The 23,052-nt window shown below is 41.8% G+C and overlaps 1 protein-coding gene across 6 annotated transcripts in view; it reads left to right on the top strand.

Annotated features, from left to right (window-relative positions):
* The window catches only part of Pparg (peroxisome proliferator activated receptor gamma), a 160,606-nt gene extending 138,485 nt beyond the window's left edge, over positions 1-22,121 (top strand). For all 6 annotated transcript variants that reach the window (XM_045133965.1, XM_045133963.1, XM_045133966.1 and 3 more), the window contains 2 exons: positions 1,655-2,105; positions 21,729-22,121. In XM_045133965.1, coding sequence (XP_044989900.1) covers positions 1,655-2,105; positions 21,729-21,976 — 699 coding nt within the window. In that variant the 3' untranslated portion in view covers positions 21,977-22,121. The remainder of the gene's footprint in view (positions 1-1,654; positions 2,106-21,728) is intronic.
* The last annotated feature ends 931 nt before the right edge of the window (positions 22,122-23,052 follow it).

Here is a 23,052-nt window from a genome sequence, read left to right as displayed (position 1 = left end):
TGTGCCGCCTTGTGCATCTGGCTTTATATAGGTCGTGGAGAATCAAACCTGCATCCTTTGGTTTTGCCAGCAAACACCTTAACCACTAAGCCATCTCTCCAGCCTGAGAAGCCCATGATTTTATCTTCCCCTCTCACCTGAGAAACTTGAGGACTCAGAAGAGTAAATGGCTTTCCCTAAGTCCCATAGTTAAACCACAGAACCAAAGCCAGAACCCAGATATCACAAGTTCTTATTCCAATGTGGTAAAGTATATAATTATTTGAATTAAGATTAAGATTATCTCTTTATAGAGTTCAATATATGCAATGAATGTAAAATGTTACCTCTTCCTGGTCAAAGTAACCTTGATAATTTCATAATGTCCACAAAAGGGATGTGAATTTCATGAGATATAACATAATTTTAAAAAAAATACTTTTTAATTTATTTAAGAGAGGGCGGGAAAGAGAGAGAGAGCAAGAGAGAATGGGTGCTCCAGGCCATCCCGCCACTGCAAATGAACTCCAGACACATGTGCCACTTTGTGCAGCTGGCTTACATGGGTCCTGGGGAATTGAACCTGGGTCCTTTGGCTTTGTGGGCAAGTGTCTTAACCACTAAGCCATCTCTCCAACCCTGCAACATCCTTTTTTTTTTTAAATTTTAGAGAGAGAGAGAAAGACAATTGGTACACCAGGGCCTCAGCCACTGCAATTGAGCACCAGATGCTTGTGCCATCTAGTGGGCATGTGCAACCTTGTGCTTGCCTCACCATTGTGAGTCTGACTTACATTGGATCTAGAAAGTTGAATGTGGGTCCTTAGGCTTCACAGGCAAGCACCTTAACTGCTAAGCCATCTTTCCAGCCTGTACAACATACTTTTGAAAGCAGTATGTTGCAAAGCTGAAGTTGTCATGTGTTTTATTGATTACTTGACCCAAAAGGACAAATACATTTAAAATTAAGCTCAGGGCTGGGGGGTCACACCAGTCATAGAGTGCTTGCTTAGTATGCATAAGGCCCCGGGTTCAATCTGTATGCACTACAAACAAAGAAAAAGTTCAAAATCATTTTTATTTTACAATTTTTTGCAGTGTTCACCCATGGGCTTTTTACATCTGCTTTTTTAAAAACAAATGGTTTCCAGAGCATTAAAAAAAGAAACAGACATTTTCTTGGCTAAATATTCCTAATATGCTTTCAGAGTGATTTTTTATAGTGAAGTATGTTTTATGTGCACACTGTACTTCCTTTGCAATCTGAACAGATTTAATCTAAAACGGCAAGAATATTTTATGTTCAAGTGAATATTTTCAATTCTGAGTTGCTGAAATTATTTTCTATTAGAAAACTACACATTCCTATGAAACCCAAGATACACAAGAGATTTTATATCATTTTAAAAATCAAATTAGAACTAGTAGCTAGTCACAGGTAAAGTGTTAACAGTATGAGTTGAAGGAAAAGAACAAAATTGGTAAAGGATGTCTGGTCCCAGCAGATAATAAAGATTAATAAATAGAGACTTTTCTTATAATTAACTATCTTCAACTTTAAGTACTTTACTTAGCAAAGCAAATGCATATTTTTAAAAACAAACAATTTTTAGAGCTGGAGAGTTCAGAGTGAATGAGAAATCTCCAACTCAGCTACTTCCTTTTCCATTTTCAGCCATTTGTCATATATGATATGAATTCCTTAATGATGGGAGAAGATAAAATCAAGTTCAAACACATCACCCCTCTGCAAGAGCAGAGCAAAGAGGTCGCCATCCGCATCTTCCAGGGGTGCCAGTTTCGCTCTGTGGAAGCCGTGCAAGAGATCACAGAGTATGCCAAAAGTATCCCTGGTTTTGTAAACCTTGACTTGAATGACCAAGTAACTCTGCTCAAATATGGTGTCCATGAGATCATCTACACCATGTTGGCCTCCCTGATGAATAAAGATGGAGTTCTCATATCAGAGGGCCAAGGATTCATGACCAGGGAGTTCCTCAAGAGTCTGCGGAAGCCCTTTGGTGACTTTATGGAGCCCAAATTTGAATTTGCTGTGAAGTTCAATGCACTGGAATTAGATGACAGTGACTTGGCCATATTTATAGCTGTCATTATTCTCAGTGGAGGTAAGATTCATCTTTTGATTTCCTTGGTGTTTGTCTGTGTTCCTGTCTACTCTATACTAACTGTACTTTTTATACAGAAAATGCCAATGGCACAGTGCCGTAAACATGTCACTACCCGTCAAATACCAAAAAAGAATGCTACCGGCTTGCTGAGTGAAGGCTGTGGGGAACTCGGGATCACTTCTTTTATCCCTCACAGTACTTTTTCCATCCAAATTCAATCATGAAAGACAAACAACCTCTTTTCTCTTTTACTTATGTCCTGCTCCCTTCCTTCCCAGAAGGCCACTCCAATCTTTAATCCATTTGAGTAATGACGCATAAAATGTAGCTCTAGGTGATGCCTACGTGGCACAGAGAATGTATTAGGTAACGGTTTGGGTCCAGTTATGCCCCCACCCCTACTCTGTAAGTAAGGTATGGTGAGTTGTCTTCCTAGTGTCAGGAGTTAGGAAACATGCATATGCTGACCTCCACCCTCTTTTTAAAGGGTTGTCTCCCCTTGGTTTTCCTTAAGTACCTTTGTGAGGTGGTGGCCGTGATCAAGAAGGCAATCAACCAATGAATGAACACACCACAGAGAAATAAGTTGAACCATTGAACCATTTAGCAGTTTATTAAAATTTGGCCTTGCAAGTGCATGATCTAACCAATTTCTGAAGCCAGGTTTTATACCAAATGTTACTTTCATTAGTCTCTCCCATGTTTCCAAGTAGAGTAAAAGAAATTTTTACTTTCATTTTTGTCTATAAAAATTGCTTTTGTCAAGGAGATATAAAGGGAAGAGAAAGGAAGGGAGGAGGGTACTTAATAGGTTGGAATTGTATATATGTAACTACAATGATTGAGATGGGGAGGTAATATGATGGAGAATGGAATTTCAAAGGAGAAAGTGTGGGGAGGGGGAGGGAGGGTATTGCCATGGGATATTTTTTATAATCATGGAAAATGTTAATAAAAATTGTGAAAAGAAAAAAATTGCTTTTTTCGGGTATGGTGGCACACACCTTTAATCCCAGCAACTGGGAGGTAGAAGTGGGAGGATCAGTGTGAATTTGAGGCCAACCTGGGACTACATAGTGAGTTCCAGGTCAGCCTGAACTAGAGTGAGACCCTACCTTGAAAACAAACTTTTTAAAAAGAATTGCTTTTAGCCAAGCATGGTAGCACAGTTGGGTGGGTGGCTGGGCAAGACAACAGGATCTCAAGTCAGAAGCCTGCCTGGGGTACATGTTGAGACCCTGTCTCAAAACAAACAAAATTTAGCTTTTATATAATGGGTTGTTATGTTGGAAGGGGCTTCGTTTGAGGTTTTTATGTGGTCTCTGTAGCAAATCCTGTGTTTGTGAAAACTTCCCTATAGGGAATGAGGGACCTGATGATAAAGGTGTTATTACTGCATCAAATGAGAGCAGCCTCCAGTGGGTGGTCTTTGCTGTGTTTTGAAGTCAGACGCATGGTTGATTAATAAAGACAATAAAAGCCAACACTGAGGAAGTACTTATTATTGCCAGACAATGCTCTGAGCACTTGGTACCTATTTATTGAATTCTCATAACAGTCCAGTGATGGGTGTGCCATGTTACTGATGAGGATACCAAGGCACTGGAAGGTGACATGACTGGCAAAAAATACAGCCAGGACTGGAATCTGCTTTTAGAGCCTGTTCTCCTTCTATACCATGCAAAGCGAAGGTACCTCAAATGACTGGGGTGCAAATCGATAATAATCTGAAGCTATGAGATCAGGGTCAAGTTGTAACTCTTTAAAACACTTTAAAATAGGTGGTTTTTGCAATCCACCACTGATAAGCATTTACTACTGAGGCACACCCCCAGCCCCTTTAGCAACTTTTGTTTGGTTAGTCTTTAATGGGGTATATTCTTATTTTGCTGGATTTTGTTTTTGTTTTTGTTTTGTTTTATTTTGGTTTTGGTGCTAGAGATTGAACTCAGCACCTCAGACGTGCTAAGCTTGTACTCTACCACTGAACTACATACACCCTCAGCCCTGAAAGCACTAGTTTTAATGACTATAAAGCATTCCATTTTATAGAGTGCCTTAAGCACCAAATTATCTCCTTACGTCTTTTCATTGTTTATAATTTCTTCTTTTGAAATGATAGTGAATATAAAAAAACTACTAGGAATGTCTTATTTATTGTTTATTGGTGTTTTGATAAAAAGTCTCAGGCTAGCCTCCAAGTCACTATGTAGCAAATGCTGGCCTTAAACTCCTGATTTTCCTGCCTCTACCTCCTAAGTGCTGAAATAGAGAAAGGAAAGAAGGAAGAGAGGGAAGAAAAAAGGGAAGAGGCTATTCAAAAAGACAGGTTTTTTATTTTTATTTATTTATTTGAGACAGAGAGAGAGAGAGAGAGGCAGATAGAGATAATTGACACACCAGGGCCTGTAACCACTGTAAACAAATTCACCACCACCAGACGTATTGACCAATTGACCACCTTGTGCATCTGGCTTACATGGGTACTGGGAAATCAAACCTGGATCCTTAGGCTTACAGGCAAGCCCCTTAACCTCTAAGCCATCTCTCCAGCCCAAAAGAGTTTAGTTTTTAAGTAGAAAAAGTCAAGACAAGAGACAACCATGATGCTAGGAGTGTAGCTTATTAATAGTGTTTACTTGAAAATATTTCATTCACCACAAATAGATGATTGATGATAGGTTAGATTAGATTAGATAGGTAATAGATGATAGATAAAGATATAGATTTTTTAAAAATTAATTAGTGGAAATTGCTCATAAATAATGTGATTGGAGCCAGGCATGGTGGTGCACATCTTTAATCCCAGCACTTCAGAGGCAGAGGTAGAAGGATCGCCTTGAGTTTGAGGCCATATTGACTACAGAGTGAATTCTAGGTCAGCCTGGGCTAGAGCAAGACCCTACCTCGAAAAAACAAAAAATAAATAATGTGGTTGGATTTGATATTGCAGTTACTGGATTTTACTCATATTGGCTTATAAAAATTAAAATGGAATCACTGAAATGTAGATGTCATATAAAGAAGTTTTTCTAGCCTTTTACAGATTGTCTGTACAGTAGCCAATGTTCACATCTCATTTGATCCTTACAACAATGCAAGATATCCAGAGGTAGCAGCCTGCCACAGATTATTAAAATCTTCTATCTGTAGTTGTAGGGAAAAGAATCCCCTATACATGATTTTTACACTTCCTGAAGATGATATTATTGACAACAACAACAACAAAAAGTTCTTCCCTGACCAAATTTTGCTTTTGAAGATGAAGTCTCAACAGAGGCAATAGATAAGAATGAAACTAGCCCCATGTGTGTCCAGCTCACATGAATGTGATTCTCTTCTCTTTACTCAGAAAAGCTGATTGGGTGCAGGCCAGGCAAAGAGCTGTCCAACAGCTGTTGCCAGTCCAAGGACTGGCTTCCAGTAAGATCTCATCATCTGAAGATAGTGAGATCAATATCCCAGAGTGTGCTTTATTAGAGGAAGACATAGTTTCCAGATTTGTTTTATTTGTCCTCATCCTAGAGCTCTAGAAAGGACACACATTCCTGTAAGCAAGAGCTTTGATCCAAAAAACAAAGCTCTGGGCCTCCCAATATTAACAAGGGCAATTATCTTCTCTTCTTTAGTTCAGAAGTCTACTGTTTGCTTTCATGATCTCAGAAAGTAGTATTTTTGGCAGGCACCTGGGCAAACATGCTGAGCTAGTTCCAGAATCACAGTAGAATTTCACTCTGGTAAGGCACTTGGGAGCCCAAACAGGAAAGTGGCACTGTTTAAGAGCAGGTGCTAAGGGGCTGGGGAGGTTGAGGGAAACCCTTAGAGGGAAATGGTGTTGTTACCCTAAGATCAGTATTGTTCAACCTCACCCCCTAAAAAGTGCTGATCCTGTTGATCTGGTACTTAGATTTGCCCTGTGCCATTCACACAGCTGTCAAAGTCAACGTGTTGAGGAAGGTGGCCAAATTCTCAGTGTTCCCCTCTTTCTTTCTCCTCTGAACTCGGACTGTGAGAGGCAGGAATTAGACTAAATATAAAAAGAACACTCCATAACACAGTTAGCTTATTCTTTTTGTTTGGTTGTTTGTTTGTTTGTTTTTTGAGGTAGGGTCTCTAGCCTAGACTGACCTGGAATTCACTATGGAGTCTCAGGGTGGCCTTGAACTCATGGCAATCCTCCTATCTCTGCCTCCCAAGTGCTGGGATTAAAGGCGTGCACCACCATGCCCGGCCAGCTTGTTCTTTTTTAAGAGCATTTCACTCACATTCTCTCATTGGATCTTTATCCTTATTTCATAGGGGAAAAGTGAAAGTTATAGACCCCAGAGTTTGTCTAATATCTAATAACTAGCAAAGAGTGGGACTAGGACTAAAAGCCAAGTGTCCTAACTGCCCCCCCCCAACACCCAGTCACCATGTTATGCCTCCTGGTAGTGAATCATACTCAACTCACTACTGGTGCTGGTGATTGCAACCAGCGCTCCTATCCCCACCTCCCCTAAGGCCACAGCCTGGAAGCCAGAGAAGGCAATCACAGTAAATAATAGCTTCCCTAGCACGCTGTAGTCTTACTGCTGGTATAGGTGGCGTCAAGAGTAATAAAACTGCCTCCAACAAGGGGATGTTTGCCACTGGCGCCATAGCCCCATGCCAACCTTGCCAGCAAATGTCCAAGCCCTGCCCAGTGGCCAAAGCCAAGTGTAAAGCACAGGAAAGCTGACAAGCCCCAGGATACTCCACTGGACACATTGCCCCCTTGATCATGTGTTGGTGTATAATGTGGTAAAGAAAAGCCTAGGAAAGTCCAGCTGAAATTCTGCAACAGGAAAAATAGCTCTTTTTGTTAATTCAGAACAGCTTGGAATCCATTTCAGTTCTTCCTAAACCTCCAAGATAGGAAGGAGGAAATGCACTGGATTTTATAATGTGTTTTTTGAGGCAAGTTGCCATTGCTGTCTGAATGACAGAGAAGCTGCAATATCACTACAGCAGCCACAGATGGCAAGTCATACACCCTGCTTACTTACCCTGCAGAGTCTGGCTGGGTTGTGCAAACCACCTATAGAGTGCCCCATTCGTTTTTCAACAAGTCCCAGCAGCACTCTATCTCTGAAGCAGCTCTGGACAGCTGTTCTTGGTATGATCAGCTGTTGAGTAGACACAGAGAATGAGGCAGAAGGAGGAGGAAGTGTTCTCCCATCTCTAGATTGGCATATCAAAGAAGAATTGACATTGGATGTCATTTTGACCTTGTTCTGTCAGGTCACTAACTTGGGGCCCCTATGGCTTAGCCATGGGCTGTGACCAGATGGATAGGTGGGTGGATGGATATACTTTTTAATTTATTGGAATTGAGACAGAATCAAGGCACAGCACCTGGGAAAAGTTGATAAATGTTTTTGATGATCTAAAATAATAATAATAGCTTCCATTTGTTTAATATTTCAATATGCTCCAGAACATAAGCTCGGCACTTAGATACATTAATAATCTTTGTTTTATCTTCCCTACAGCTCTACGTGGCCTATCATTATTCCCAGTTTACAGAGGGATAAAATGGAATTTTAGAGACATAAGTAATTTGCCCAAGGTCCACAGAGCTACTAATTGATGAGGCCAAGGATCAGACCCAGGTGTCTGGAATTTTAACTACATTTATTCATTCATTTGTTTATTTATTTGTAAGCAGAGAGAGAAAAAAAGTGGAAGAGAGGGAATGGGTACACCAGGGCCTCTTGCCACTGCTAACAAACTCCAGATGACATGCCACTTTGTGCTTCTGGCTTTATGTGGGTACTGGGGACTCAAACTCAGACCATCATGTTTTGCAGACAAATTCCCTGTACCATTAAACCATTTCTCCAGCCCCTGGGACTTTTAAATTAGTATACCTGTGCCTGGGGCTGGCATTTACTTTAGTGACAGAGTACATGCTTATTATGTACAAGGCCCTGGCCTCGATCTCCAGCATAGCACTGAAGGAGAGAGAAGGAGAAAAGACTGGGACTTATCTCTGTAGCTGCAGAAGAATCTCAATTGATTGGTCCTTTTAATCTTAGATCTTAGAGTCCTTTTAAAGTTATCAAAAAATAATTAGCTACTTCATATAAATTATTCCTCAATTTCCAAAGCCCTTCATATGAAACTACTGAGCTGGTTAAAGGCACTTGCCTACAAAGCCTACTGGGCTGGTTTCGATGCACCAGCTACCCATGAAAAGCCAGGCAGGCATTTTCTGGCAGCAGCAAGAGATCCTGGTGTATATGCCCTCCCCCTCACACACACAAGTAATAAGTAAATAAATAAATAATTTTAAGGAAACTTTTTTTTTTAAGGTAGAGTCTTGTCCTAGCCCAGGCTGACCTGCAATTCACTATGTAATCTCAGGGTGGTCTCACACTCACAGCAATCCTACCTCTGCCTTCTGAGTTCTAGGATTAAAGGCATTCATCACCATGCCCAGCAAGAAACTATGTTTTATATTTGTTTATTTGAAAGCAAGAGAAGCAGAGAGAAATAGGGAAACAGAGAGTGTCGGGGGGGGGCACACCAGAGCCTCTTGTCACTGCAAACTCTAGGCACATGTTCCACTTTGTGCATCTGGCTTTACATGAGTGCTAGAGAATTGAACCCCAGGCCATCAGGCTTTGTTAGCAAGTGCCTTTAACCACAGAGCTATCTCTCCAGCCCCCCCCCCAAAACAATTTTTTTTTTTTTTTTGGTGTTTTGAGGTAGGGTCTCACTCTAGCTCAGGCTAACCTGATATTCACTCAGTAGTCTCAAGGTGGCCTCGAACTCACAGTGATCCTCCTACCTCTGCCTCCTGAATGCTGGGATTAAAGGCCACCACACCTGGTTCCAAAAACCTATTTTAACCTAATTATCTAAACAGACTTACTCCTTAGGCTTAGAAAAGTGTTAGGTGCTAAGGCTGAAGTCTGATGTTCTGGTTCTTAAATCTATTAGCTGGGCAGCTGTACATAATGGTATTGTTTGCAGAGCCACAAAAGTAAACAGTAAACTTCAAATTACTAACTAAATATATTTATATTTAACAAGATATTATCTTTTAATATTTGTATATGTGTGTGATATATGCATGTATCAAGCACATGTGGCATGGTACATGTGTGTAGGTCATAGGATAACCTCAGGGTATTTCTCCTCTCCTCTACCTTACTTAGAGACAGGATCTCTCCTGCTATTGCTTGCAAACTTCTGGACTCTCCTGGCTCTTCCTCACATTGCCATATGCACATTGGATTACAGCCCAGCTTTCAAGCTGGTGCTGAGTAGAATCAAACTCAGATCAGCAGAGTAGAATCAAAACTCAGATCAGCAGGCTTGCAAACAAGTACCTTTAACTATTGAACCATCTCCCTAACCCTTTAATAAGATGCTGTCTTATACCAGGTCCTTAGATAGATAATGTTTACAAACTCCTGAAAGAAATTTAAAACTTAATAATCCATGTTGTGCCTTCATTTCTTTCTGCCCTAGAGAAACAAACTAGCAGACAGACATCTTACTCAGTCGAAGTTGCAGGATACCTCATTTCCCCTCACAGAACCTTATAGGCTTGGATTCCGAGGGACTTGAAGAGCACCAGGTTCAAGAGTGTCCAATTCCTATGCCCCTGTCCTTCAATTACCCTTCAAACCTTAAGTATATTCCCAACTCTAAAAATGGGACATCATCCTTCCATTTTATTACAGAATTCCTATACATTACAGTGGACAATGTAGGATGTTCTCTGGAAATGCTGGATCCTGCTTCAGTGGGCCTCTGCTACTCTGGAGGAAGACCCAGATTGCATACGTTGTGACTCTATTCAGCCCAATAGTCTCATGCTGGCCTAGTCTGTGGGTATCATCTTTACTAGTTAAGCTAGAAGGAGACAAGATACAAACTATTTTAAAACTCCGATGTGAAAAGTAAGCGTAAGCAACACTAGGTTGACACTTTGGTGTTTGTGGTGGTCCTGGACTCATGCGTGCAAACCACGTTCTCTGCCATGAGGTACAGCCCAGTCTTATGCCAGCTTTCTGTATCTCCCATGCCAGCTAAGTATTTAACTTCCCTCTCCATAGAGTGTTTCTGGACAAAACAGCCTGGTACCTTATTGTTTCTGACTCGAGATATTTAAAATAAATGACAGCAATTTCTCGTGAGTAGGACAGCTAGTGTGATTGCATGGCTCCTACCTCCCATCTGAGTGATGACTGTTTCAGAGGAATAACTTGTTCACTAACGAATGGCATAGCTATGGACTCTTGCCTACACTGGGTGCTGGACTGCCCACAGCCAACTGACAGAATGGCTTTGAACGACTCATTAGAGTTATCTAGAAGTGTCCTATTAGTTCTCTAGTTTTGTAACCTTATGCACTTAGTATGGCATGGTGTGGTAAATTTATGAGTTCACAACTGGCACTCAAATACTAAAAAACAGAGTGCTAGGGGTAGAAATGAGGTGGTGGGGAAATGATGAGATATCCTAGAATCTGCCTCCAACAAACAGATATATCTATGTGGAAAAAAAAAAATATGCTGGCTTTTGTTGTTTATAGAATACAAAAAAAATTCCTTATCTGTAACTGCTCCAGAAATAAAACTTCCTCCTCCGCCTGGCTGGGTAGGCCGCCATCATCACGAGGAGTGAGCAATGGCATTTGAGTTCAGACAGACACGAGATTGAAAGTCAAACTGCTGAGTCATTCCTGTCCACACCAGCGGTCTTGGAAGAGGCTCCTCAGTTGCTGGGTTACTTTTTGGAGTACCTTATCATTTTGGACTCTCATAATGTGTGCTTAAACTCTGGGTGACCCCAGGCAGCCTTCCAGATGGGCACCATTCATCTGCAAGGGGAGAAGAATGAACCCAGGATCTCATAATGAGGCTAGCAGCACAGAGGGTTAAAGTGCTGTGCCACCCTAGAGAAGCCTCTGAGTGTCAGAAGAAAAGACTGGCAGAGGGCAAGGCTCCAGAAGCACACTGACATGAGTTCCAGGAGTTCAAAAGCCCTACTCCTCCACTTCCTAGATGTGTTGTTGCAGGCAATTATTCGCCTCCTTGGGCCTCAATTCCTTTATCAGTTCCCCAAGCAGATGAAATAGCATTATGTGAAGCCTCTGGCACCATGCCTGGGACACATTAAGCATACAGTAAATGCTAATTTCACCCTTTCTCCTGCATGATATCATTGAAGTAGCTCCACTCCATACTGCTAGTCAAATGAATTGAAATTCCACCAACAGTCCTTAAAAATCCCTTCATACAATATAAATAACCCTAGGGAGCTCTCAGCTAATCCCTTTATCAGCTATCACTTTAAGGGGATTAGTTATGGATTGAGAACAAAACCCAAAGGGAGAGATATACTGCAGAGGAGGAAGGGCCTGAGAAGCAAAGGTGGATCAAAAGCCCCATGGAGGCCTGGGCTGTGGTGTCCCTCGAGCAGAATCCCCTTGACTTTGAGTCAACTTGTGTTTGACATTCTAGTTTCTTCTTTAGACTTCTTGAAGACACTGGAAAGGTGATGTAGGTGAGGAAGGAGAGTGCAGAGAAGCAGCATTTGGCAGCAGCTACATGGTTACCTGCAGGTTGCCTGCGGTTTGCTGCTACAGGTGCTGAAGGTCAAGATAAGATGCTCTAAGCCCACCTTCTCTTAACCTTTCCTTTTCTGCTGCCTTTCCTTCCCAGACCATGGCAGGGCAGAACCACCTAGAGCCATTAAGGGCAGCAGGGTGTCATGTTGGAGAAAGTTTCCTAAGAGTTCATTCTCCTCCATTTCCTTCTGCTCCACCTTCTTCCTTTGTCCCCATCAGTCCTGATGGAAACACTGCCTCCTTCAGTATGAGAGACAGCTGCAGACTGCCACCTGGCCCTAACAAAAAGGGGAGCAGAGCTCCTGGATGGGACCTTGACTGATTGGCACAGTAAGGAGCCCTAAGCTCACATGCAAGGGGGTTGGACACAAAGACTTTCTAAGGCAAGGACAGACCCATTTTTTCATGGGCCTTTGAAGAGAAAGACCTAGAGATAAAACAAATATCAGGCACAATTCCCCAGATGCCCTGTGGAAAGACAGGAGAGCTTTGACCACAGAGAGGAGAGTGTCTGTCACCTGCCTTGCCCTGCCCCTTACACATTTTGAGTTCTGTTTTGTAGTTCAGGAGTTGGTTCTGTGGAGGAAGGAGCTTAGGCAAGTTGATGTGGAGTTGTTACTTGATGGACAGATACTAGAAACTACTGGCTGGGTTTGGTTTCATTGCGGTTTTCCCCTTCCACCATCCCTGATAAATCATACATATTGTTATCCAACAGACAGAGCAAGCATTGATTAATGTGAAACCATTGCTTAAACCGGGAAGTGTCAGAGGGACAGCTCCACCAGCAACATGTGCACGCACAGCAGTGCGGCTGCAGGTGATCCGTATCTGTGAGCATTTGCAAGATCTCCATTTTATAGCGTTCTCCTTTTTCCTGATAGCAGCAGTAAACCACCTCGCACCTAAGATCACCCATTGCTCAGACTTCTCATTAATTAAGGCTGACCCTGCTATCATCCCTAATAAATCCTCAGCAAGGTACAGTCCTAGGATTGGAGAGGAGAAAACATCTGGAAGAGAGAAGGAGGTGGCGGGGAAGTTGGGGGTTGGAGACTGAGAAGAAGTAAGCAATTAAGGTAGGAAGGAGAGAACCAAGGAAAATCAGCAAAATGACGGAAGGGTAGAGAAGTTAAAGAACACTAATAAAAATGGCAACAGCAAAGTTACTACACTCTGCTCTAAACCTAATCCACATATTAACTCATTTAATCCTCTGAGCAGCCACTCCATTTGAAATTTATTTTAAATATTGTGTGGTGCAATGAGTTGAACTTGTGTGTGCTAGACAAGCAATGTAGGACTGGGATACACCCCAATCTCATATGCATCTATTTTTGAAACAGGGTATATCAATATTGCCCAAGCTGGCCTTAAACTCCTAAGCTCAAGCCATCTTCCTGCCTCACCCTACAGGTACCTGGAACTGCAGGTGTATAGTACTTGCAGCTGGCTAAGACCCATTTTTTTCTTTTTTCTTTTTTTTTTTTTTTTTTTGTATGTGTACGTGGTATGCGGGCATGGTTGTTTGTATTGTGTGGGTGAACATGTGCACATGAGCCTTTGGAGGACACAGGTCAACAGTGGGTACCTTCCTCTAGAGTTCTTCACATTATTATTTGAGACAGTGTCTCACTGAACCTGGAATTCACCAATTCAGCTAGATAAGCTAGCCAGCGAACACCTGGGACCCCTGTCTGCTTCCCTAGTTCTGGGACTACAGATCTTTACCACCAGGCCCAGGATACATATGGATGCTGACCATCCACACTCGGGTTCTCATGCTTGTGCAGCAAGTGCTTTCCTCACTGAGCCATGTCGCCAGACCCTAAGCTCCATTTTTTTTTAAATGAGAAAACTAAAGTATGAAGAACTTAAGGAACTTCCCCAAAGTCACCATATGAGTAAGTTGCAACATTGGAATTCCATATGTTTCACAGTAAACCAGTACTGCTCACTTGCGGCTACACAAATTAGTGGGAGCTTTTAGAAACCCAGAATGTCACACAGGCACACGTGCGTTAGTTCTTTTAAAAGTGTAATGAAGCCAGGCATGGTAGCTCATGCCTTTAATTCCAGCACTCGGGAGGCAGAGGTCGGAGGATCGCTGTGAGTTCGAGGCCGCCCTGAGACTACATAGTGAATTCCAGGTCAGTCTGGGCTAGTGAGACCCTACCACGAAGAAAAAAAAAAAAAAAAGTGTAGTGAAAACTGAGGATCCTTGCACTAGATCAAGTTCTCATGCAAATTCCACTATGATGGAACACACAGGCAAACTTTCTTATAAAGTGTTTTTTATTTTTCCTAAACGAAGGATGAGCACATCATAGCTTACTTTGCTGTACTCATAGTCCAGCACCCACCATGACTCTGACAGTGATCCGAAAAGTACCCCAGAGTGCCGTGTGTCATTGCTCCAAGGAAGAAGTAGAGAAGTTGGCCACTGTGGATTTGTAGTTTGGTGCCTACTCTTGAGCTGCCCTACACATGTGCATTTGACCAAATGCACCCAGAAACTTAAGTGGGAGACAAGACTCAAGTCTTCAAATTCCAAGTCCACTGTTCCTTAGAACTCATCTGTGAACTCAAGGCACAATGCAAGAAAGGAAATGAGGAAGGAAGTTGGAAAGAGCTTAAATTGTAGAGTGCTGAGTAACAGGTAGCCTTCCCTCCCCTTCAATGTTCACTTCACACTTGAACGGAGTTCCTTCACGTACCATACTCTTGAGGTGCCATTTCAAATCAAAGGCCAGAATTTATAGCTAACCTGCCAGCCAACTTATCCCCATAAAGGGTCTAGGTAGGGCTGGAGAGATGGCTTAGCGGTTAAGCGCTTGCCTGTGAAGCCTAAGGACCCCGGTTCGAGGCTCGGTTCCCCAGGTCCCAGGTTAGCTGGATGCACGAGGGGGCGCACGCGTCTGGAGTTTGTTTGCAGTGGCTGGAAGCCCTGGTGCGCCCATTCTCTCTCTCCCTGTATCTGTCTTTCTCTCTGTGTCTGTCACTCTCCAATAAATAAAATTTAAAAAAAAAAAAGGGGTCTAGGTACATTCCATAAAGGTCAGCCTGTCAGAGCCAAGAGGAGGTAGGAAAGGCTAAAATAGCTCCCAGAGATGAGACAAACAGATCCACTTCAGTTTTCCAGTGTCTCCTTCAGGAGGCTTACCTGTGGCCTGCTGGTGGCCTAAGTGAACTTCCTGAGAAACCTGTGCTAAGGAAGTGCAGCCAAGTGGGCAGATCCCAGCAGGGTCAGAGAATTGAGTCTGCTTCAGATAAGCGAGGCACCTTAACACAGAACCAGATCTGGATAAGATGGAAGCTCTGTAGACCTGCCCATAATCAACTGCTCTCTAATCAATCCCAGAACTGTGTGAATGAAGACCGGAAAAGGTTTCTTTCCCAATTCTTAGCAGCCTGGGGAGTAAGGAACCAGTAATTGACTCCAGCCTCCCTGAGAGTGTGAGTCAACAGGGCTTCCCCAAAGGACCTTCTGGGCAGCCTTAGCCAACAGAGAGCCCTTGACCCCGAGCCTACTCCTGACCTGACTCTCACCTCAACAAGGTGCAGGAGAGGACCTCAGACAGCCCTTCTGGGAGTGTCCTCGCAGGCCCTGGGCTCCTACAAAGGGAAGAAGGAAGGAAAATACCTGGGGCAGCTTTGGGTGCTCAGGCAGCCCCTGTGGCTCATCAGTAACAGTGCAGGTCTGTGGGAGCGTGGAGAGGAAGGTGGGAAGAGAAAGGAAGGACAAGGAGTAGGGCATGTCTTCTAGCTGGTGGTGGGCAGAGGGTTAGAAATGATCAGTAGATTCCTTTTGCCCTTGACCTAAGACCAAAAGAGAGTAACTTTTGTTTCGGTCTTGTTTTTTAAAAAGCCAGTTCTAAGTTTATATAAAAGCCTGTTAATGTACTTTTCCAATGTGATTTTTGAGTTTATTTCCCCAGTTGAATTATGTGAATTACATACTAGAGGGAATTACAAAATGAGAATACATCTTAGAACTTTTGGATTAGGGATTTGGAGAGATCATTGATACAGTCTGATATATTTAGCGAACAGAGAAGGGAAATGAGCCCAGTGAACTTAATCAGTTTGCCCTAAGGTCAGGGAGCTGGTGAAGGACCAAAAAGGAGAATACACAGCTCTCTCTGCTGTGCACCCTCCTTCCCCAAAGCTTATTTCCTTGACAGACACTCCAGCAGGGGACAGGGGGGCTGATCCGTAAATGATCTAACTTGTCACTGGAGAAAATATATTTAATCTGTGGCCACAGAATCTCAGCCCTTCAGCCAAACATCATCCATCACATCATAAAGAGCAATTGCCAAAGAGGAGTTTGAAAATCCAAACCAGATCCTTCCCTGCTGCTAGAGGGGCAGGTCGCATTTGACTGCACTGGAGCCCAGTGTTCTAGCCAGCCCCATCCCCTGAACATTAGAGTTTGTTTGTGTGATAAGGAGACCCCTAGGTTCATTCATGTGATCACTTAAGCAGTTATGCCTCCACTCGTAACTGCTCAAAAGGAGAGAGAATTTTAAAAGGGCTCTGGAGCCTGTGCCCAGTAAGCAGAGACTCTCACAATCCCAGGAGCCTCACTCAGTCCAACCTTTACCCAGGTTACTGCCGCTCAGATGCACACATGTTCACAAGGTCACCAGCTTTTGAAATCTTGAATATTTGTTAAGGAGGAGAATCAGTAGTCATTAAACCAGTGGCCCAAATCCAGAATTCATATTTCCTTGACACCTCAGATTGGTTTTCATTATGGTTTCGCAGATGAGAAAGGAACAGTCTTCCAGGGGTATGTTTCCCTAGGCCAGGATCAAATTATTGGTTTCATTCTCAGAATTGGAGAGTTTTTTTTTTTTTGTTTTTTTTTTTGGCTGATGATTTCAAATTAAATGCTGAAATTTTTTAGAAAAAGAAATTATATCTAATCCAATCAATGGAATATATTAGAGAAGGTAGAGGGGAAAACGTCAAACCAAAGACAGAGTTTCTTTCTGTAATGAAAACTAAAGTTAATTTAAGAGACTCTTGAGAGCTCTGGAAATCCCACCCTGAGACCACGTTGTTCCTCTGAGCCTTGCCTCCTTGGATAAAGGTTCTGAGAGTTTATTAGATATGGCAAAAGAAAACTTCTCTGTGTGGTGATTCTGCCTTCAGGCTTGTTCACCAACTAGAATTATACTTTTCCATCCAGGACTCTTGGCCAGAACAGCCTTCCCTCTGATTAACTCAGCCAGCCCAAGGCTTCCTGTGCATCCACTGGTGGCTCAGAGACATCAGGACACAACTCTACCCTCTGCTACCTCCTGGCATGGAGGGAGAGAGAACATAAGAAATTAGTACTAACAGTGTAAGGGGAAAAGTTTTAAGAGTAAAGTGTTTGGATCAGATGGACTTAGATCCAAAGTTCATCTTTGCCTTGTGCTAGCAAGTGGCAGATTTAACTCTTTGCTCTAAGTCCTTATTTCCCTCCCATAAACTATGGCCTCAGAGGATTATTGTGAAAAGTTAGTGATATATTGTATATAAGGGCTTTGGCACAATCTTGGGAAAATATAACTGTTCAATAAATGTAACCTAGAACTTAGTGATTAAGGTATTCATCAGGGTGCTTATAGGGCACAGAGAAAAGAGGTGGAGAAGACAGGGGAGAAGTGGCCGAGAGAGTCCTCCCACTGGGGCTCCATTTGAAGAAGCAGTTGAATCTGCTGTGATGAACAGAGGGAGCAGCTCCTGGTGGATCAAGATGGCTGACAAACTTGACCTGGAAGGACCTGAGTGTGGCTGGAACGAATGGATCAGTAGAGAAGCTAAGGCTGGGTAGTGAGAGTAGAAGCAGTTGCTGAAGGACGTGAAGCTGTGAAGAAACAGTGAACAGGCTGCAGGAGCTAGCATGTGAATTCAGTACAGGAGACTTGAGTATGCTTCCTTGATGCTCTCTGTGAACACTGCCTTCTGCTAGGCCTTAAGAAGAAACCCTTATATTCTAACTAAGGCAGAAAACATAGACAAAAAGAACTCAAAGTCAAACTCTTATTCAGATATTTAAAGACACATTTCTGTATAGGTCTTGGGCTAAAAATGAAGTCAAGATTCTAAGAGAGGATATTTTAAAAAAGAACAATGAAAGTACTGTTAACCAAAGCCTATGGGATGAGACCAAAGTGACACTTGGAGAAACATCTACAGCATTAACATATTTATTAGAAAACAACTCCAAGTAAAAGAATGAAGCATTCAACCCAAGAAATTACTAAAGGAGAGAAAAGTGAACCTAAAGAAAGTTTGCTTTAAAAAATAATTCAAAATTAAGGGCCTAGAGAGCTGATTCAGTGTTTAAAGCCAGTTGCTTGCAAGCCTGCCTGCTCACATTCTATTCCCCAAGGCCTGAGTTCAATTCCCCAACACCCAAATAAAATTGGACACAAAGTGGCACATGTGTCCCAACATGCCTTCAACAATGGGAGGCAGAGGCAGGAGCATCCCAAAGCTCCTGGGCCATCTAGACTGAACCAGCACACAAAGCAGCAAAAAACAAGGGAGACCCTGTCTTAAGCAAAGTGGAAGGAAAGAACAAACACTCCAAGGTTATCCTCAGACCTCCACACATGTGCCATGGCATGTGTGTGCAAGCACACACACACACACATACACATAAAACATATTCACACATCCATATACATAGATACCAATAATAATTTTTAAAAATTGAGTGGCTGAAGAGATGACTCAGCAGTGAAAAGTGTGTTCCGTGAAGGTATGAGGGCCCATGGTGGCCTGAGACTACTTGAGTTCAATTCTCCAGCACCCATGTAAAACAACTGGGTGTGGCCACACGTGCCTATAACCCTGTAGGTTATAAGTCTCATAGGTTGCAGAGACCAGAGAATCCCTGGAGTTTGTGAAAATGGCAAAGCTCCAGAATCAGTAAGAGACTCTGTCTCAAGGAGACAAGCAAATGAGTGATGTAGAGAGACACCTATGTTTTCCTCTGGCCTCATCATACATGCACAAAGGGTGCATGCATCTGCACATACTAGGGCATACACCACACACACTACCACCACCCATACCACACCACACATACTATACACATGCACATGCAAAAAAAATGAAATTAAAATTATTTCTTTTTTGTTTTTCAAGGTAGAGTCTCACTGTAGCCCAGGCAAACTTGGAACTCACTAAATAGTCTCAGGCTGGCCTCAAACTCACAGCAATCCTCCTACCTCTGCCTTCTGAGTGCTAGGATTAAATGCATAGACCACCAAACCTGGCATTAAAATAATTTTTTAAACAAAACAAAATACAATTTTAAAGTTGATTAACAAATCAAAACCTATATTTTTAAAAGAAAAAGACAATGTAAACCTTAACAAATGAGATTTTTTAAATTGGATAACACACAATTAAAGAATATTAAACTAAGGGACTAAGAGTAATAGAGTCCATATGCCAAAAAAAATCATATATAGGGCTGGAGAGATGGCTTAGAGGTTAAGGCACTTGCCTGCAAAGCCAAAAGACAAAGGTTCAATCCCCCAGGACCCACATAGCCAGATGCACAAAGTGGCACATGTGTCTGGAGTTCACTTAGAGTGTCTGAAGGCCCTGGAATGCCTATTTTCTCTATCTGCCTGTTTCTTTCTCTCTGTCAAATAAATTAAATTTAATTTTAAAATATATCATATATAACTTTATACTAACATAAATTACTAAAAGTTTACTTTATATGTTGTAGAAAGCCAAAATAGATTAAGAGCTGTGGAATAGAAGTTAAAGGTAATAAAAGATTTATCATTAGGTGGTTCTGCTAATGAATTCTGAGAAAGCACCAAGGAACAAATCATTACTACATGGAAACGGAGGGAAAATGTCTCAATGCCATTTGTAAAGCTAATTAACATTTACTACCCAAACAGATGGCACACAGATAACACTCTGGATCATATCACCTACAAATATAAAAACCCTAAATAAAATATTAGCAAATGAGTGAAAAGGTATAAGGAAATCTACTAATGTAATTCATTACACTAGGTTAAGATAAAATCATATCTTTTCAGATATCATATCTCTTTAGATATAAAAATTTAAAAGCACTTAATAAAATTCAACCAACATGACTGACTAAAACAAATTAAATGCTTTAAATTTCTTGGAAAGTCACAAGTAAAACATATTCACCATAATCTATTGTAAATACCATGCTTAGTAGTGATACAAACACATTTTCTTCAAAGCTAGGAATAAAACAAAAATGTCTAGGCAAGTACTGTGATAGAGACCTTTAGTCTCAGCTACTTGAGAGGCTGAGGCAAGAGGTTTGCTTGAAACCAAGAGTTTGAGACCTTCCAGGACATTATAGTAAGACCACATAATTCTTTTTTGTTGTTTGTTTCCAGAGGTAAGGTCTCACTCTAGCTCAGGCTGACCTAGACTTCACTATGTAGTCTCAAGTTAGCCTTGAACTTATGGCAATCTGCCAACCTCTGCCTCCCAAGTTCTGGGATTAAAGGTGTGCAACATGATGCCCAGCAGCATCAGTTTTTGTTGTTATTGTTGTTATTTGTTTGTTTGTTTGTTTGTTTGTGGAAAGCCTCTTGTTACCGTTATTATGTAATCCTATGTTAGAGCTTCTAGCAATTGTTACTGTTATTATTTATTCTTGTTATTCATGTTAGAGCTGCTAGCCAACACAACATAGCACGAAAATGAAATGAACTTGGAAAATAAATGAATAAAACTTCCATTATTTCAAGATGTAATTATCCATCCAAAAAACTAAAACTCAATGACTACAAGACTGACAAGAACTCTCTCTCCTCCCTCTTACTCTGTCAAATCAATAAATAAATGAAATGAAATATTAAAAAAAAGAAAGAGGGGAAAAAAGAATTGGTGAAAATTACATACAACCTCACCACTCAGAAGAAATATATGCTAAAATGTCAGGAAGTAGGATCCTTCCAAAATGAATCAGTATTTGAAACTATATCTCATCTTATCAAAAATGTAATATAGTAGATTGAGCAAAAGATATAAAACATTATTATATTATTATTTATTGTTGTTATTGTTGTTTGCTGAGGCAGTCTCCCTCTAGCTCAGAATGACCTGGTACTTACTTATGTAGCTGAGGCTGCCCTCAAACTCAGAGCAATCCTCCCACCTCAGCCTCTCAAATGCTAGGATTGCCAAGCATGGTGGTACACGCATTTAATCCCAGCACTCAGAGGCAGAGGTAGGAGGATCACCGTGAGTTTGAGGCCACCCTGAGACTTCCAGGTCAGCTTGAACTAGAGTGAAACGCTACCTCAAAAAAAATTTAAAAATAAGCCGGGCGTGGTGGCGCATGCCTTTAATTCCAGCACTCAGGAGGTAGAGGTAAGAGTTTTGCCATGAGCTCGAGGCCACCCTGAGACTCCATAGTGAATTCCAGGTCAGCCTGGGCTAGAGTGAGACCCTACCTCGAAAAACCAAAAAAAAAAAATTAAAAAATAAAATAAATGCTGGGATTACAGGTATGAGATACCCTCCTAGATCAAAGCTTATTTTTTAAAGCTTATTTCAAGCTGTGGTACAAATTCAGGCATAAGCCATAAAACAGATTCATGCAGAAGGAAAAAAAAAGTTAGAAATAAGATTTCTAAGGAGAAACATGCTGGCAGAAGAAGCCTCCATTTGGGGACTGGATGGTTGTGATGCTCGTTATCTCAGCCACACAGTGTACTTGTGGATGGGAAGAGACTGTCTTGGAAGGCGCTCTGATGCTGGGCCCTCAATTCCATCTGCAGTTCTTGCCCTTTAGTGGCTCATCCTCCCTCTACTCAGTTTAAGAAGCAGAGCTCTTAGCTCTGTGGTAAAGCGCTAGCCTAACATGCTTGAGGCCTGGGTTTCATCCCCAGCACCAAAACCAAAAAGAAGTTTTTAAAAAGTCTCTCAAACTGAATGAGAAGCAACCCAAAGAATGTTTGAACCTCCTCTTATGTCTTCATTTCACTCCCCAGACCGCCCAGGCTTGCTGAATGTGAAGCCCATTGAGGACATCCAGGACAACCTGCTGCAGGCCCTGGAGCTCCAGCTGAAACTGAACCACCCTGAGTCCTCACAGCTGTTTGCCAAACTGCTCCAGAAAATGACAGACCTCAGACAGATTGTCACAGAGCACGTGCAGCTATTGCATGTGATCAAGAAGACGGAGACGGACATGAGCCTGCACCCCCTGCTCCAGGAGATCTACAAGGACTTATATTAGCAGAGAAGTCCACCCCACTGACAACATGTTCCTTCCTCCAATTGCACTATTATTTTGAGGGAAAATCTGACACCTAAGAAATTTACTGTGAAAAGCATTTAAAAACTAAAGGTTTTAGAATATGATCTATTTTATGCATATTGTTTATAAGGATACATTTACAATTTACTTTTAATATTAAAAATTATCATGTTATGAAATTGCTAATAGTTCTGAGACTGAGTGGTATATCTCCCATTCTATCAGGTTTGGGGGTTTTCTCCCACTTTATTTCCTTCTTCCTTCCTTCTTGGTCATTTTTTAAAATATCTTTCATTTATTTATTTGAGAGAGAAAGAGAAAGAGGTAGAGAGAGAAAGAATGGGCATGCCAGGGCCTCCAACTATTGCAAACAAACTCGAGATGAATGCGCCACCTTGTGCATCTGACTTATGTGGGTCCTTTGGTTTTTCAGGCAAGCACTTTAAGTGCTAAGCCATCTTCTCTAGCCCTGCTTGATCATTTTTTAAAATATTTATTCATTTGAGAGAGGAGAGGGAGAATAGGTGCACCAGGACCTCTAGCCACTGAAAATGAATTCCAGACACATGGGTCACTTTGTGCATCTAGATTTACATGGATGCTGGGGATCTGAATCTGGGCTATCAAGCTTTGCTAGTAAGTACTTTTAACTACTGAGCCATCTCTCCAGCCCCTCTTGGTCATTTTTTAAATGTAATAAAACTGCTAAACTTTCATTCTCAGGCAATTTTTTTTTTTTTACTCAATTAACAGCTTTTTTGAGCTTTCCATCTCCTGTAACAATGACAACTAAAAAGGACAGGGGAACATAAGGACCAAAAAGCTGCTCAAAAGCTTATATTTCTTAACCTGTGCTTGCTAACTAGCTGGCATATCACTGGGCTTGGCAAGAATGCAGCATCCTGCCTCAATTCTAATGGCAGTTTTCACTCACCACCCGCAGCTATTCAGCATAGCCATCCCTCAGTATCCATGGGATGCTGGTTCCAGGTGCCCTGAAAGCACCAAAACCCAGATATTCAAGTCCTTTACATAAGGAGGTGTATGTGCATATA

The sequence above is a fragment of the Jaculus jaculus genome, chromosome 14 (assembly GCF_020740685.1).
Source record: "Jaculus jaculus isolate mJacJac1 chromosome 14, mJacJac1.mat.Y.cur, whole genome shotgun sequence".
Taxonomy (NCBI): Eukaryota; Metazoa; Chordata; class Mammalia; order Rodentia; family Dipodidae; genus Jaculus; species Jaculus jaculus.
Note: the sequence above shows the minus strand (reverse complement) of the source record. Positions and strands in the feature narration are given on the sequence as shown.